The following is a 15718-nucleotide window of genomic DNA, read 5'->3' as shown; positions in this document are numbered from 1 at the left end:
TTTTTCCTTTTTTTCTTTGTTGTTGGTCCTCTAGATGGAACTCAAGGGCATTCTACTTCCGAGATCCAAACCCAGCGCTATTTTTTAGTGTTTATTTTGTAACAAGGTCTCTATTAAGTTTCAGAGGGCCTAAGTAGCTGAGACTGGTTGCGAACCTACAATCTTTCTGTCTCAGCCTACCACGTATTGGGATATCAAGCTTTCACTACCACATCCATCTTATTTACTTATTATTTTCTTGGTGCATGAAGTATATTCTAAAACATATCAAAATCAATTACTAAGCCAAATATGTGAAGGAGGTATGGGGGAAGGAATGGGTTGGGAATTGGGGAAAGGCTAAATGTGTGATGTGTGCATGTATTTCTCTATCACCGTCTTGTACCCCATTAAGATGTGCGACTAAAATGTTTAAAAGATGTAAAGTATAAATGTGGATACCATCAGCTTCATGATTGAATCTCAGGGCTTTCTTCCTCTGAGCTACACCCCCAACCCTAATTATTATTCTTTAATTTGAAACAGGGTCTCACTAAGGGTCTCTAGGTACCTGAGACTGATCGTAAACCTGGAATCCTCCCGTATCATCCTCCCAAGGGATCTCATTTTAAGGTGGCCACACACTCTAACCCATCTGTGCTCCTAGATTTTATTCTTGTGTGGCATTCTTGCAGTTTCCACCATATTCTGGCAGGATCCTGAGAGTTCAAACTCTTTCAGCTGTGCCATAAAATGGGAGGAAAACCTTTATGAGTCTCTCAAAAACTCAAAGTCCTCACAGTGGAATTTCTGGGATGTTTGACTCCAATTAGCTAAGCTAATCCAATCATCTAATCTGGGAGAGGCCTTACTCTAGTGGTGCTGTGATCAGCAATGTGGGAAACATATGCTACTTGAATACAGCCCTGCAGTGTCTCACATATGCTCAACTCTGGCTAGCTATATTCTTTCCTAGGATTTTATGTTTGCATATAAAACGTCCCCTGAAGAGCTCATTCATTAATGTTTGGAGCTGATGTAATTGAGTTGTGAGGGTTGTAATCCCACCAGTGGATAAATCCATGGTAGTGGATTTCTACCGGTGGAGGGAGACACAGACCTCTAGGGTTTGGCTGGAGGTGGGTCTCTGGGGACACTGACTTGGAGATTATGTAAATGGCTAATCCTCCTGATGTGTGCCCATTTTCTCTCAATGTCTTTTTCTCTCATTCTTTTTCTCTTTTTCTGCATGAGTGCATGTGAGCATATTTTGGTCTCTCTAAAATGAGTCCCATTACCTACACGTTCTTCACTCCACCTCCAGGCACCGTGTGTGTGTGTGTGGGGGGGGGTGTACTTGAAATTTAATCCAGAAGCATTCTACCTCTGGGCTTCAACTCCATCAATATTTTATTATTTATTTTTTATTTTTATTTTTTTGGAAACTTTATCCTTTTTATTGCAAATATCTGGTAAAGGAAAGAACACAGAAAGCAAATTCCATTTCAACTTTGGTGCGAAGAGCGCGGCTGTTGCTGGCGGCTTGCACAGGTGCCCTGGGGCCTTCTGGGCACACGGGTGCTGCCCGTTCCTCCTGGGGGCTCCGGCTTGCTTGTTCTGGGGGGCCTGCAGCATTGATAGATTTGTTTGTACCCCCCCCCCCCCGCCCCGTGAGTTTAACAAGCAGCCAGGGTGCACAGTGCCCGCTGCGGCCCATCACACGGGCTGGCGCGTGCGAGCACCTGAGAAATCCAGCCCACAGCTGGCGTCACCCACTGCCACCCTCAGCCAGGTCCCACGGCCCCACACCTGGGCCCTGCCGCCCGCCTCACCTCCTCAGAGCCAGGGAGCGCGGCTGCGGCGGGCGCAGCTCTCTGTCTGTGGCTTGTGCTTAATCCTGGCGAACTCTATGAAACATGGCTACTCTGTTACAGAAAGAAAGTTACTTTCTCATTACGAGAGGAAAATCTTATTTTTTTTAAAAGTGGAAATCATTTTCCTATATAGAGATGAAAACACTTGGGAACAGAAAAATAAAAAAGAAGGAAATACACATTTGATGACATTTTCCTTATATGACCTTGCATGTCCAAATTAAAAAAAAAAATTGTCAAGCCATTGAGAGTAAAATATTATGTACTTGAGCAGCATATTTAAATGGGTAAACAGTAATAGCCACTTTGAAATTTCATTTGTGATTTATCCTAAAAATAGAAAGTGCTTTTATTTTCCTGAGTCCTTGGCAAACAGAAACAACAACAACTTATTCCCATCCTTTCCCCAGGGCACACTCACGGTTTACAACAGTGGGTCTCAACTATCAGTTTTGACACACACAAGTGAACAAACAACTTGTTCAAGTGTTCAATGATTAATCAAATATGGCGATTGAAAATAAAACACCCATCATCTACAAAGTTGCTTAAGATGAAAGTTTCTTGACAGTATTATAAATGCAATATCAATTGGATTCTCTGGCCATACAAAAGTATGAATTTGTATTCCATTGCTGATACTGATTTATGCGTGTCTTACAGTGGTAAAATTTTTAGAACATTTTTTTTTTTTTTGGTGGTACTGGGGTTCCTGGAAGCCCTTCTACCTCCGGGCTACACTCCCAGACCTCTTTTTACATTTTATATTTGGAAACAGGGTCTCCTAAGCCAGCGCACGCGGCTGGCTTCGAACCTGCGCGATCCTCCTGTCTCTGCCTCCCAAGCGCGGGGATTACAAGCGTGCGCCACCACGCCCAGCAAATTTTTAGAACATTTAAAAAATTCATAGGATCCCATTTGTACATCATAATTCTGATGTATTATCATGCCTTCTATTTTGTTGGCAAAACTTTTATAGGGTATAGTGCATTGACATAATAAAACCAAGGCACAAGAATAGAGTTACATAAGTATGTATAAACCCTAGCACTCTGTGCCCATTTTGGAAACATCTAGAGAGATCATAAAGTCTGAAAAATTCTCACATTCTATTATGATTAGTGAACAATTACTTGTGCAATAAACAGACTATTAACCACCATTCCATTATTAAATATATGGCTATCACTATACAGGATAAGAATAATTCAAAAATAGTTTTAAATATTAAAACCTGGTGTATCTAGGTGGATGTAAATATTATGCCTTGCAGTATCTAAATAATCGTCGTTTCCATTTAATTTGCAATCAATATGGCAGTTATCCGTTTTTAAACTATTTTTATTACAGAAATGTTAGGGGTTTTTCCAAGTGCGAAATCTCTTCTCCCTACAAAAGATAAAAGGTTTACAGGAAGATGATCAATGTAAGAAACTGACAGGCAACAGTAATAAAATCTAAATCTGGGCTTGAAGGCTGGATTCTAACCTATGGGGACATTCTCATGCTTTAGGACAAGGAGCAACACGTTCCTGTGACAATGGTTTCTTAATTTAAAATAATCACCATGATCTTTTTTGAAATAGCAAATAGTCTTGGCTTAAGCATCAAGCATTGGGAAAAATCAAGTACTTCCATTCATAAAATGAAGAAGATAAGAGCCTTTAAAAATCTTGGCAGGGTTGGGGGTTCCACTGTCTTTAGAGAATGAAATAAAGTGGGGGGAAACCTATATTTTAAAAATACTTTCAAAGAGTTTTCAAGACTCAAGGTAAACATTTAGACCCATGGAAACACATTTCTTTGGCACACGCATGCCATGGACAGAACAATCCTGATCACAGCGACGCCTGGCTAAAGACAGAGGTATCGCCCCCCAGCCACTGGCAAAGTCCTGATCCAGCCCCTTTACATGGGCGTCTCCGCCTTCTGCATCTGCTGGATCTGCTTCTGTAGCGGTCCTTGTCCAGCTTCATCTTGGCCTCGAGAACTTGCATGAGGTGGGCTGTGCTTTCATAGATGGCCGTGAAGCCCGCGCTGAGCTCCGCCTTCATCTCCTTCATGTCCTCGCCGATCTGCGTCTCCAGCTTGCTGATCCGCCCGTGCACCTTCTCCTCCTCCTGCTTGGTTCTTGGTCCTTCCAGAGTCCTCTTTTGACTCTCTTCTATCTTGTCCAGCCTGGCTGACCTCTGGCTGAGCTTCTTCTCCATGCCCCTTCCACTGGCTCCAGTTTTCTTTAACGATCAAGAAAAGCTGATCCATTTTCTGTAAAAGTTCTTTTTCTATCCGTTCTTGCTCCTGTTGCGACCAACTCCGTGCAGATAAAATCTGGTCACTGAGTTCCTCAACTGTACCTTTAAATTTAGTATCCAGAAGCTGAAGCTGGTGGTTGCTGTCTCTGTGATCACCTTCAGCTTGGTGCTTTGCTCTGATATTGACAAGTCCACTCTGCTCAAAAGCTGAGAGATCTGTCCTTCTGCAACTTTGATTTTCGTTTCCAAGATCAGCTTGGCAGCTTGCTGTTCTTCAAGTGCTGGAGTCCCTCGTAGGTGCTTTTGTGCTCTGCAAGAGCCTGGCTCTGCTGGCATCACACCTTGCCACTCTTCCTCGGAGATCTCCCAAGCCAGAGAGCTGCCCCATCTCCAGGGTCTTTAAGGCAGAATTAGTCCCATAGCTAATGTTGTCCCTGGCACAGATCCGCTCCGGGAGAACCTCGATATCCCGCTTCAGCTGCTTCACTGTGGTGGTTATGTTTCTGATGTGCTCCTCCAAAAACAGCCTGGCCAAGCGGTCACCTCCCCCTTTGTTCTGCATCTTCTGCAGGCTGTTGACAATATTGTCTTTTTTTTTTTTTCGGGTCTGAGGATAGAACCCAGAGGTATTTGACCTCCGAGCTACACCCCCTGCCCAATTTTTTATTCTTTATTTTGAAACAGGGTCTCACTGAGTTGTGGAGGGCCTCACTAAGTAGCAGAGGCTGTCTGCGAACCGCGATCCTCCAGTCTCAACCTCCCGAATGCTGGGATTACAAGCGTGCGCCACCACGCCCGGCGACAATATCATCTTTAATGCAGAAGGCATGCTCGACCAGGGCAGCCGTGGTTTTCTCATGGCAGAGGATCCGGTCTTCCAGCTGCTCCACGAGGCTCACAGAGGAGTAGGGCACCATGGTCAGGGACTGGCTGTGTCGGGGCATGGTTCTCACACGTCTTAGATGCATATTTTCCATATATTATACCTTTCCTCGGTGACAATTTCTTTTAATAATTCACATCGGCGCGGGGGTGGGAGGGCGCGGCTGCCCATGTCCTCGCGGGTCTGCGGTCTGCCTATTATTTTTAAAACAAGGTCTCACTAATTTCAGAGGATCTCCCTAAAACACCGTGTTGGCCGTGAACCTGTAATTCTCCAGACTTAGTCTCCCAAGTACTAGGTGAGAATGTTTGCCCTGTCATGCCTGGACTTATTTTTGTTTTTAAACAGAGTCTCTTCGGTGAGGATAATCATTCTACTTGCTGAAGCTGTCCTTGATCCTGGTCTCCTCCTTTCTCAGCCTCCCAAGTACTGGGATTACAGGCCTGTGCCACACACCTGAATGCTCATTTCCTTTTTTAACTGGTAAGTGTTCTTGACACTTTTGCCTTGTAGGTATTTCAACTTAGTGATAAAAGTTGAAGAGCATTCCACTGAACCTTAGGAATAATTTAAAATGTTTCTTCCACACATACAACTGAAGGACTTTTTTTCTGTCCTCCTCTCAAATTCTCCATATTATATCTTCCTCCTCCTTTCTCTGTTAAAAAAAACACATAGAAAATCACCAGTGTCATAAAGCATTATCCTTACTAGAGGCCTAGGCTTTCTCCTTGACTCCTGAGAGACATTAGAGTTCTCCCTAAAATGAGTGTCTTTCTTGTACAGGGGTGTGGGGCCAGGCCGGAGAGTCTAACAGTGACTTTTGATGGTTGCCATAGACCACATTCTCTCCGCTCCATCTCCAGAGCAACAGTAGAACCCAAGAAGTTGCTTGTGGCCTTGATTTACAGATCACAAATTAGCAACTGCAGTGATGGTCTCCTTCCTGTTATGAAGTCTCAGCAAAATAAACTCGTCCTGTTTATTTCTCCATGTTATAATTTGAATGTGTCTCCCCCACACTATTTACCCCCATTCACGTGTTGACAACTTACTGCCCAGTGCACCAGTATTGAAAGGCCTGACCTTAGCCAAGAAGATTGGGTTACTGGCTTTCTTTAGAACATATTCAAATAGGAGACCACGTATTTGTTTTATATGCATGATGTGGATATTCGTAGTGCTAGAAAGTTAATGAACTTCAGCTAGACACAAACCAAAAATGAGCTCTTTGGAAAATATTGCTTGAAGGAAGAGAGACCAAAGATACTCATGACATGTGTGAGCTCTTCAGGCTTGTGGAAATCCCTATGTTATTACATATTGGAAAAGGCTCCTGGTTGGGCGCAAACCCCTACCAAGCCATGGAACTGGCTTCCTGTTTCATAGCATTGAACCTCTGTACATTCTGTGATTTCCTGTGAACCCCAAGGAATCAAGAAAAGTTCACTCCCCAAATCTTCCTAAATTCTGCTTTGGATTTGCTCATATAATTTTTAATTATGTTTACTGAGAGGCAATTGGGGCAAAGGTAATTAAAAGTTACACTCAATCCCCCGTGTAGATGCTGTCATGAATCACGAGTTGACTTGAGAAAGACCAGGGAATAAGAAACCTATAAGTCATGGATCAACAACTCATCCCAATTACAGGACAGACTCAAACTCTCACGGTGACGCATCATTGAAACACAGGTGAGCAACTTTTTCTTTCACACCAAAGCACATATAATCAGAATTGAGACACAGATAAGATGGAGAATGTGACTCCATTTCTGAATTTGAAAGCATCTGAGCAAACTTTCACAGGATTTGGGGGCTCTTTGCTGTCAGGTGCAGAGTGAACTGTGTCTTTTTGTCTTCAACCCACCCCATGCCCATGTCATTTCTTCTACTAGAGTTTTCCTATCTTTCCTTCTAAAGACTGACTGATACTTTCCTTTCTTCCTTCTTTATTGTCATCTACATTATTTTGATTCAAATCATTTTTCTCAAAATTATTTGGATAAATGTTGGTGTTTATCTATCTCTTAAAATAGTTTAACTTTGTGCGAGTTTTAATGATATTTTCTACAGTTACTCTGTTAAGAAAAACTTTTAGCACAATTTACATCCTCTTTCCTTTTGAAACATGAAAGGAAGAAGTAGGCAATGCTATTCTTAGCATCTCACAATTACAGAGAACCCTGAAATTAATTTTTGACTGAAATCCAAGTGGAGATAACTGGTCATTTACTATTAATCTTTCTGCTATCCTCTTAATTAAGGAGAGTTTTAAGGCACGTGCACAGGAGTCTAGAAAAAAAGATTAGAAAATTATAGGACATATTCTTACTCAAAGGTATAGTCTTTTCCCAATCCTGTCTGGCATTGAAATATCACAGGTTTTCCTGACATGAAATAAACAGTGGGGGCTGCACCAGGCTAGGAGGTGACGTTCTCTGGATTCCTTTGAATGAGCACTGTACAGGGATCACAGCAGCAGGGCAGTCCTGGAGCTGCTGTCTCGGAAAGTGCTTTTTCCCTCTCAGTGAATCCACTCTGCTTTCAAACGATGCCTCTGGAACTCTCTTGAACTCAGGGCTCAGTTATTGATTTTGCTTAACAAAGAAAACCCTTATTGAGAGCCTGCCGAGGGGTTAGGCCAGTGCCGGGGCCAGTGGCCGGCATTGGAGCCTGCCGTGAGGCAAGGCCAGTGCTGGGGCCTCCGAGGCTGGGATCGGAGCCTGCCAAGGGGTTAGGCCGGTGCCGGGGCCAGTGGTCGGCATCGGAGCCGGCCGTGAGGCAAGGCCGCTACTGGGGCCTTCGAGGCCGGGATCGGAGCCAGCTGAGGGGTTAGGCTGGTGTCGGGGCCAGCGAGGCCAGAACCAGGGCCTTCCATGAGGCAAGGCCGCTGCTTGAGCCAGCGAGGTCTGGATCAGTCCACCGGGTAGCCAGGCCACTACTGGGGCCGTCAAGAGTGGGATCGGTATTTGCAACGCGGCATGCACAGAGAAATATCACAGAAAATAAAAATCAGATGCTTCCCCTAAGCAGCAAAAACTAGAAGGAAAGGGGCAACAGGAAGAGGTCGAGCTATAGAAAGGGCCCTATATATAGTGAAACAACTAAGGTGACCAATCAGAGGGTGTGGAATAGGGGAGGATGGAGCCTCTTTAAAATGCAGGAGGTACATAAACAAATGTATCAAAGTTAATCATCAAACAAGCATGGGATCGAGGGAGGGGGAGGGAATGGGATGGGGGCTGGATGAGGGCTAATTGGATGATGTGTGTTTGTATATCCTCTCAAGTCTTGTACTCCAATGTGATATATGATTACAATACACCAATTAAAAATAAATAAATAAAAATAAAAAAAGAAAACTCTTATTGAAAATTTTTTAATTAGTCTCTTTTGAGATCTGTCTCACTTCAATTATGTTAGAATTGTTGTCCAACTTGTGGTCTGCAGTTATGTTCATTCTTTCCTTAATGTAATTGAAGACTCATAAGATTCTGCTGTCTGTGTTAGAACATTTATTTTATCTTATTTTATTTAGTCTAGATATTTTTTCTCCTTTCCTAGGTCACCCCTTATTCTTTCTCATGACAGGCTTGCCATTCTTTAAATTAAAGATATGTACTTCCAATATACTTTTATCAGAAAATATGACTTATTTGTGCTTTTCATTAAAAAAACTGTCTGTAAGGCTAGATATTTCACAGTTTTCATAATTTTACCTGTTATTTTCTGCTTTGTTTAAGTGGATGGTGTTTATTCTACTAAGGCAATATAATATCTTGTTATTTTGACTTTGATTTTCCACATTATTTGTAATGTTGAACATCAGTTCTTATATTCATTGGTCACTTGTCTGTTTCTGGAGGAAATATGTTCAGGTCTTGTATCAATGTTTTAATTTGGGTATTATATTTTTTCAGTTTTAAGAGTTGTAAATGTGTTTGAATTTTAACTTCTCATGAGATATATTATTTTCAAATATGTTCTCTAATTTCTTTCATGTTTTGAGTTTTAAAGTGTGTAAATTTTATTTTTTGCTGTTTTATTTATTTTTTAATTTTTTATTTGTGAATTATAGTCATACATCTTAGTGGAGTACAAGATGGTGGAGGCATACATGTAAAGTGTGTACATTTTATTTATTTATTTATTTATTTTTTGGTGGTACTGGGGTTCCTGGAAGCCCTTCTACCTCCGGGCTACACTCCCAGACCCATTATATATATGCTTTTATATGTGTCCTTGGAAAGTTAAAAATTGTAAATTGTAATGTTGAAATTACAGTGCAATGTTTGAATGCCTAGTATTCCTACCTAGAAAGGATATTAAATTTTTATTTATTTGTATGTTTATTTACCTTATCAAATCTAACAGAGAAATTGTGTTTGATTGATAGATTTGAAAATGATAACTTAGTACTTAGAAATATCTTATTTTAAAATTTCTATCATACAGGCTGCATGATAACATTATTATATCATTTTGGGTTTGACAATTTTTTTTTTTGAAGGTCTGGGGATGGAACCCAGGGGCATTCAACCTCCGAGCTACACCCCTAACCCTATTTTTTATTCTTTATTTTGAAACCGGGTCTCACTGATTTGCAGAGGGCCTCATTAAGTAGCTGAGGCTATCTGAGAATCACAATGCTCCAGTCTCAGCCTCCCGAATTCTGGGATTACAAGCGTGCATCACCACGCCCAGCTCAGGTTAGACAACTATTATCTTGTTTCTAATGGTAATGAAAAAGAATGTCCTTCAAAATTTTTATGTGCTTTTATTGATGCATTATAGTCTCACATTTAATATCTTGATTTTTTAAATTCTTGCATCCCATAAAAATATTTTAATAAAAAATACTATTAAACAAATGCTGTCATCAGTTTGTTCTTATTACATATGTGATATTTACCTCATTTTCTCTAATAGAAATGTCACTATAATAATAATAATATTTTGATTTACAAAGGACACTATGAAGCAGCCTCAATGATGAACCATATATTGAGTATCTTTGGAAAAACTGTACAAATAAAGTAAGAAATTTCGAGTTAGAATTCTACTTTATTTTGCACCACCACACCCAGCTATTATATTTTTTTCTTTTTTTTAATTGACGCATTGTTGTCATACATCTTGATGGGGAACAAGATGGCAGAGGCATACATGCACATATCACTCATTTGGCCTTTCCTCGCCTTTAACCCCCATCCATCCCACCTCCCTTCTTTTCATGTTTGGCTTAGTGACTGGCTTTGATGTATCTGTGAATGTAGATTATGTACATTGGGAAATTTCCTTCTTCCTCCCTCTCATCTCCCTAAGTTAGGCCACCTTATTTGTTCATCTAAGGTTTCTCTTTCTTTGTCTAGAGTCCCTCCTAGGACCTATTTTTTTTCCCCCTAGCTTCAGCATATTAGGGAAATCATCCGATTTTTTACTCTTTGTGAACAACTAATCTCATTTTAGAAGTAGGTAATTTTTAAGAAATTTGTTAAAATTTTATTTCATGTAGAGAATAATTTAAAACCCCCAACTTATTTACAAAAATAGAATTTCATTTCAAATTAGATGGCATGTTCCATTGTTAATAATTCTTTCTTTTTCATTTTATGAACACATTACTTATTCAGATGCCTTTGTATTTTAATTGTGTTCCTGGAAATATAAAAACTAAGTTTAAATTGTAGTGATGAAATGACAGTGCAATATTTGAATGCCTATTACTCCTAACTAGAAAAAATATAGAATTTTTATACTTATTTGTATTGCTATTCACCTACTGAAACCTAGCAGAGAAATTGTGTAACCGGATTTGAAAATAAAAATGTAGTACTTAAAAATATTTTTTATTTTTAATTTTCTATCATACAGACAACATGATAACATTGTTTCACAATTGCAGGTTAGACAACTATTGTCTTGTTTCTGATGTTAATGAAGAAGAATGTCCTTGAACATTTTTATGTGCTTTTCTTGATGCATTATAATCTCACATTCAACATCTTGATTTGGGAAATTCTTACATTCCATCACAACATTTTTTTCAAAAGGATCCTTAAACAAATGCTATAATCAGTTTGTTCTTACTACATATGTGATATTTGCTTCATCATCCCTAATAGAAATTTTCTGTAATAATAATCTTTTGATTTAAAAAGAATATAAATCAGGCACAATGATGTACCATGCATTGAGTACATGGGAAAATATTTTGGTTAATTCACAGAGGCTTTACATTTGAGAATGTTAAATGTCTCAATCATTAAATATCATTACATGTATACAGTACGTATTTCTTTTTTTTTTATTGGTGCACTGTATTCATACATCATAGTGGGATACAAACTTTTGTAGACATACATGCACACATCACCCAAACAGCCCCCACCCGATCCCCACCCCATTCTCTCCCCATCCCTCCTTCCCATGCTTGGCTTAGTGGTTGACATCTAGTATTATAGCAATTTATCCAAAATTAAAAATGATAATCTCACATAACAGTTTCATTTGTCTGATACCAAGCTTTTGATGACTTAAAGATAACATTTCAATATTTCTTTTTGCTTTCTTTCTTACCAGAGGATATTTTTTTCTATTTTTTTAGGTGAAACTATCATATATTTATATATTTATTTTTCAGAAAAAAATCTATCCTAATATGGAATATGGATTCTAGATACCCAAAATGATCTTGAAAAAGAACAAAGCTAGAAGATATATATTTTCTGATTTCAAACCATATAAAGCTATAATAATTGAAACAGTGTAGTACTGTTCTAAAGGCAGATATATAAACCATTGGAGTTAAATACAAGCCTAGAGCTAAATTCTTCCCTATATTGTCAAGTTATTTTTGACAAGGTTTCCACGAACATTTGGTGGTGGAAATAATAATCTTTTAACTAAATATTGTTGAAAAATAATAATTACATGGAAAAGAATAAAGTTGGACCCTTACCTAATCCCATATACAAATATTAACTCAAAATAGATAAAAGACCTAAATATAAATCTTAAGACTATAAACCTTTAGGAGAAAATCTGGGTCATAAAACCTCACAACATTGAAATTGGCAGTGATTTCTTGGATATGATTTCAATGGCACAGGCAACAGAAGAGTATACAAACTCCCTAAAAAATAAAAAAAATATATTATATATCCAAAGACAATGTAAACACAGTTAACAGTTACTAATAGAATGGGATAAAATATTTCCAAATGCTATATCTGAAGGTATATTAATATTCCAACTAGAAATCCTAAAAATTAACAACAATAAAGGCAAACAATACCATTTAGAGATAGGTAAAAGACTAACATAAATAATGAATCTCCACAGATAACCAATCTTAGTTGTCTGTTGGATGGAAACTCTTGTTTCTCTGGTTCTGGTGTGTGTTACCTATTTCTTCTTTGTAGTTAATCTCTTTGAGTATTTTCTCTAGCGCTGGTTTTGAAGACATAAATTCCTTCAGTTTCTGTTTGTCATGGAAGCTTCTTCTTTCTCCATCTAATTTGATAGAAAGTTTTGCTGGGTAGGAAAGTTTTGGCTGGAAGTTGTTTTCTTTCAGAGTTTGGAATATGTTACTCCAAGCCCTTCTGGCTCTCTTGACTTGGTTTGGGAAGTCTGGAGTGATTCTAATTGGTTTGCCTCTGAATGTCACTTGGCCCTTTGTTTTTGTTGCCTTTAAGATTCTCTGCTTGGCTTCCACATTGGTCATTTTGACAATTATGTGGCATGGGGATCCTCTTCTCCGATCCTGTCTAAAGGGAGTTCTATAAGTTTCCTGGACCTATGTATCAACCTCTTGCTCTATGTTTGGAAAATTTTCTGCTATTACTTCCTTGAAGAGACTGTTGATCCCTTTGGTTTCACTTTCTTTTCCCTCCTCTATTCCAATTATTCTTAGGTTAGCTCTCTTAAAATGGGCCCATATTTCTTCAATGTCAGATTCCTGCTGTTGGATATTTTTTTCTAGATTAGAAACTATGTGTTCATTTTTGGAATGATCATCTTCTACGAGCGAGATTCTGTTCTCCATGTGTTCTAATCGGTTGTTCATGCTTTGAATTGAGGCCTTTACTTCATTAATTGCATCCTTTATCTCTTTTTGGCTCTCTCTGAGTTCTTTTCGAAGCACCTCTATTATTTCTACAGTTATTTTCCTGATTTGATCTTCTAGAAATCTCTGATTTTCTGTTTTATCGGGTTCTGATGTTGTGGGGTTGTGGGCATTCATTGCTCCAGTGTTATTCCTCTTTCCCATGATTTCGGAAGTTTGTGCCTTCTCTGGGTTCTTCCCTTGGGTCACTATGACTTCGCTTAAGGTGCTCTGGATCTCGAGTCTGTAGTATCTCTGACCCCACTACTCCTTTACTGGGTTGTATCACAGAGTCTCCGACCCAGGGAGTCGATAAAGGCTGCTTTAGACTATGGGGGGGGGGGGTTGCAGGTTGCGCGTTCTCCTATGGTGTGATATCTCTGCCACCGCCACTCCCCCACTGGGTCAAATCCCAGGGCATACAGTACTGGGATTTCTCCTTGTGGCCCGCAATTTGACTCACTGTTCTTTTTTTACCTACTTTTTTTTTTTTTTTTTTTTTTTTTTTGGTGGTACTGGGGTTCCTGGAAGCCCTTCTACCTCTGGGCTACACTCCCAGACCTTGACTCACTGTTCTTGAGTACGCAGATGTAGCCGTACTGGACTCGGTGAATTCGCTGCTGCTGCCGCCGGTGGCAATATGGCGCCGCTGCCACGCCCTCGGCCGTGAGACTGGCGTATTTTTTCTTCTCTGGTTTTGAGTTCCACTTTGAGTCCCTGCAGCATGTGCTGAGCTCAGCCACTGGGAGCTTTAGATGCTCTCTGCGCCGAAAGATCCCGCCTGGCTGTTCCGCAGCAGCTCACCTCAGCTTGCTGTAGCCGTCCGGTGAATTCGCCGCTGCCGCCGGCAGTATGGCGCTGCTGCCGCGTCCTCGGGCGTGAGGCCGGTGTATCTCCTCTGTGGCTCTGAGCTCTGTTCTCAGTCCGCTTTCTCTCTGGAGCCTGGTGATTTTTTTTGTTTCTCTGGTGATGGTGTTTTCTGGCTATGAAAGGCGCTGATTTTGTGGTAATGGAGATTGGTTGTTAGCGGGGCTCTTAAGCCCCGCTTTTCTTGGTCGCCATCTTCCTGGAAGTCCCCTACAGTACATATTTCTGAGATCAACACATATATTGATATAAAAAGCAAAGTTTATCTTTGGAAAAACTATGCAAATGAAGTAAGAACATTTTGAATTATTCTACTTTTTTATTGCTGGGGATTGAGTCCAGCAACATCCTACCTCCAAAAGACATCCCCTCTCCTTTTTATTTTTTGTTTTGAAACAGGTTCTTCATAGGTTGCTGAGAGTCTTCTATGTTGATGAGGCTGTCCACAAATCTGTGATTCTCTTGTTTCAGCCTCCCACATAGTAGGATTATAGACACGCACCAGCATGCCTAATTCAGTTATTCTTTAATAAAAATAACACACTTGTAATTTCCTCTTCTGAATTTTCTGAGGTTAATAAATTTATTTTTTTGGATGAAAGGAGAATGATTCCTTACAATTTGCCAGTGGGAATTTTCTTCTTCTTTCAGACTGCAGTGGGAATCCTGGGAAATTCCTCGCTTCCACTTCATTATTTATTGACTGTATTGGCTGGAAAGAGTTTGATGCCCAGAGACATGATTGTGAAACACCTGATGTTAGCAAACTCCTTGGCTCTTCTCTCAAGAGGAATTCCTCAGATGATGTTGGAATTTGGGTTGCAATATCTCCTGGATGATGTTGCATGTAAACTTGTTGTCTACCTTTATCGAGTGGCCAGGGGGACCTCCATGCAAACCACATGCCTGCTCAGCTGCTTCCAAGCAATCTCAATCAGCCCCAGAAACATCAGGTGGATGAAGCTTAAACAAAGAGCCTACAAGTATGTTGGTCCCTCCTGTTTATTCACATGGCTTTTGCATCTACTTCTTAACACCAAAATTATCATGAACGTGACTGGCCTCAGTAACAGTAGAAATGACACTAATAGATTCAACTTTGGGTACTGCTCAGGGATTGTTCCTAGAACCATTACAGCTTCACTGTACTTCATCCTTCTCTCCTTCACTGACTATGTATGCTTGGTTCTCATGGCCTGGGCAAGTGCTTTCATGGTAACCATTCTTCTTAGGCACAAGAGACAAGTACAGTACATCCACAGTGCCCACCACTCACCTGGACTCTCTCCTGAGGCCAGAGCCACCCAGAGCATCCTGATCCTGGTGTGCACCTTTGTTTCCATCTACTCAGTCTCTTCCAGCCTGGTATCCCTTATAGCAGTATTTGATAGTCCAAAGGTGTGGTCGATAAGCCTTGTTGCATTTGTTGAATTATGTTTCCCCACGCTTAGCCCTTTCATTCTCATCAATAATAACAAATCTGACTCCAGGCTACATTTTTTCTGCTGGGGGAAAAGGTAATTTTCTCTGACTAGGTCACAAGTTGTGGAGATTTGTACTCCCTGATACATGTGTTTCTTTGTTCATTTCATAAGTCTAAGCCTTACTGTAAACTAAAAATTATTGTTTCCTTGAATTATGACATGCAGTAGATAGACACAGCCATCATAGAAACTGCAACACATTTTCAATGTTAAGATATGCTTGTCTTAATTTTAAAATTTCTATAAAAACTTAAAAAAAATAAAAATATA

General features: G+C 40.0%; 1 protein-coding gene and 1 pseudogene across 2 annotated transcripts; one reads left to right on the top strand and one right to left on the bottom strand.

Annotated features, from left to right (window-relative positions):
- Positions 1–3761: 3761 nt before the first annotated feature.
- Positions 3762–5082, bottom strand: LOC308267748 (protein FAM81A-like; annotated as a pseudogene). The gene is made up of 2 exons: positions 4883–5082; positions 3762–4677 (listed from the first exon to the last, which is right to left on the bottom strand). The product of its transcript is annotated as a protein FAM81A-like (transcript).
- A 9488-nt stretch (positions 5083–14570) lies between these two features.
- Positions 14571–15485, top strand: LOC308268673 (vomeronasal type-1 receptor 4-like; the record flags this gene model as incomplete). Its single annotated transcript, XM_080703782.1, has 1 exon — positions 14571–15485. One exon carries the CDS (start codon positions 14571–14573, stop codon positions 15483–15485), a length of 915 nt encoding a protein of 304 aa, XP_080559908.1.
- Positions 15486–15718: the final 233 nt, after the last annotated feature.

Source organism: Muscardinus avellanarius (genome assembly GCF_963383645.1).
Source record: "Muscardinus avellanarius genome assembly, chromosome: 10".
NCBI classification, from domain to species: domain Eukaryota; kingdom Metazoa; phylum Chordata; class Mammalia; order Rodentia; family Gliridae; genus Muscardinus; species Muscardinus avellanarius.
This window is presented reverse-complemented; position numbering and strand designations above follow the sequence as displayed.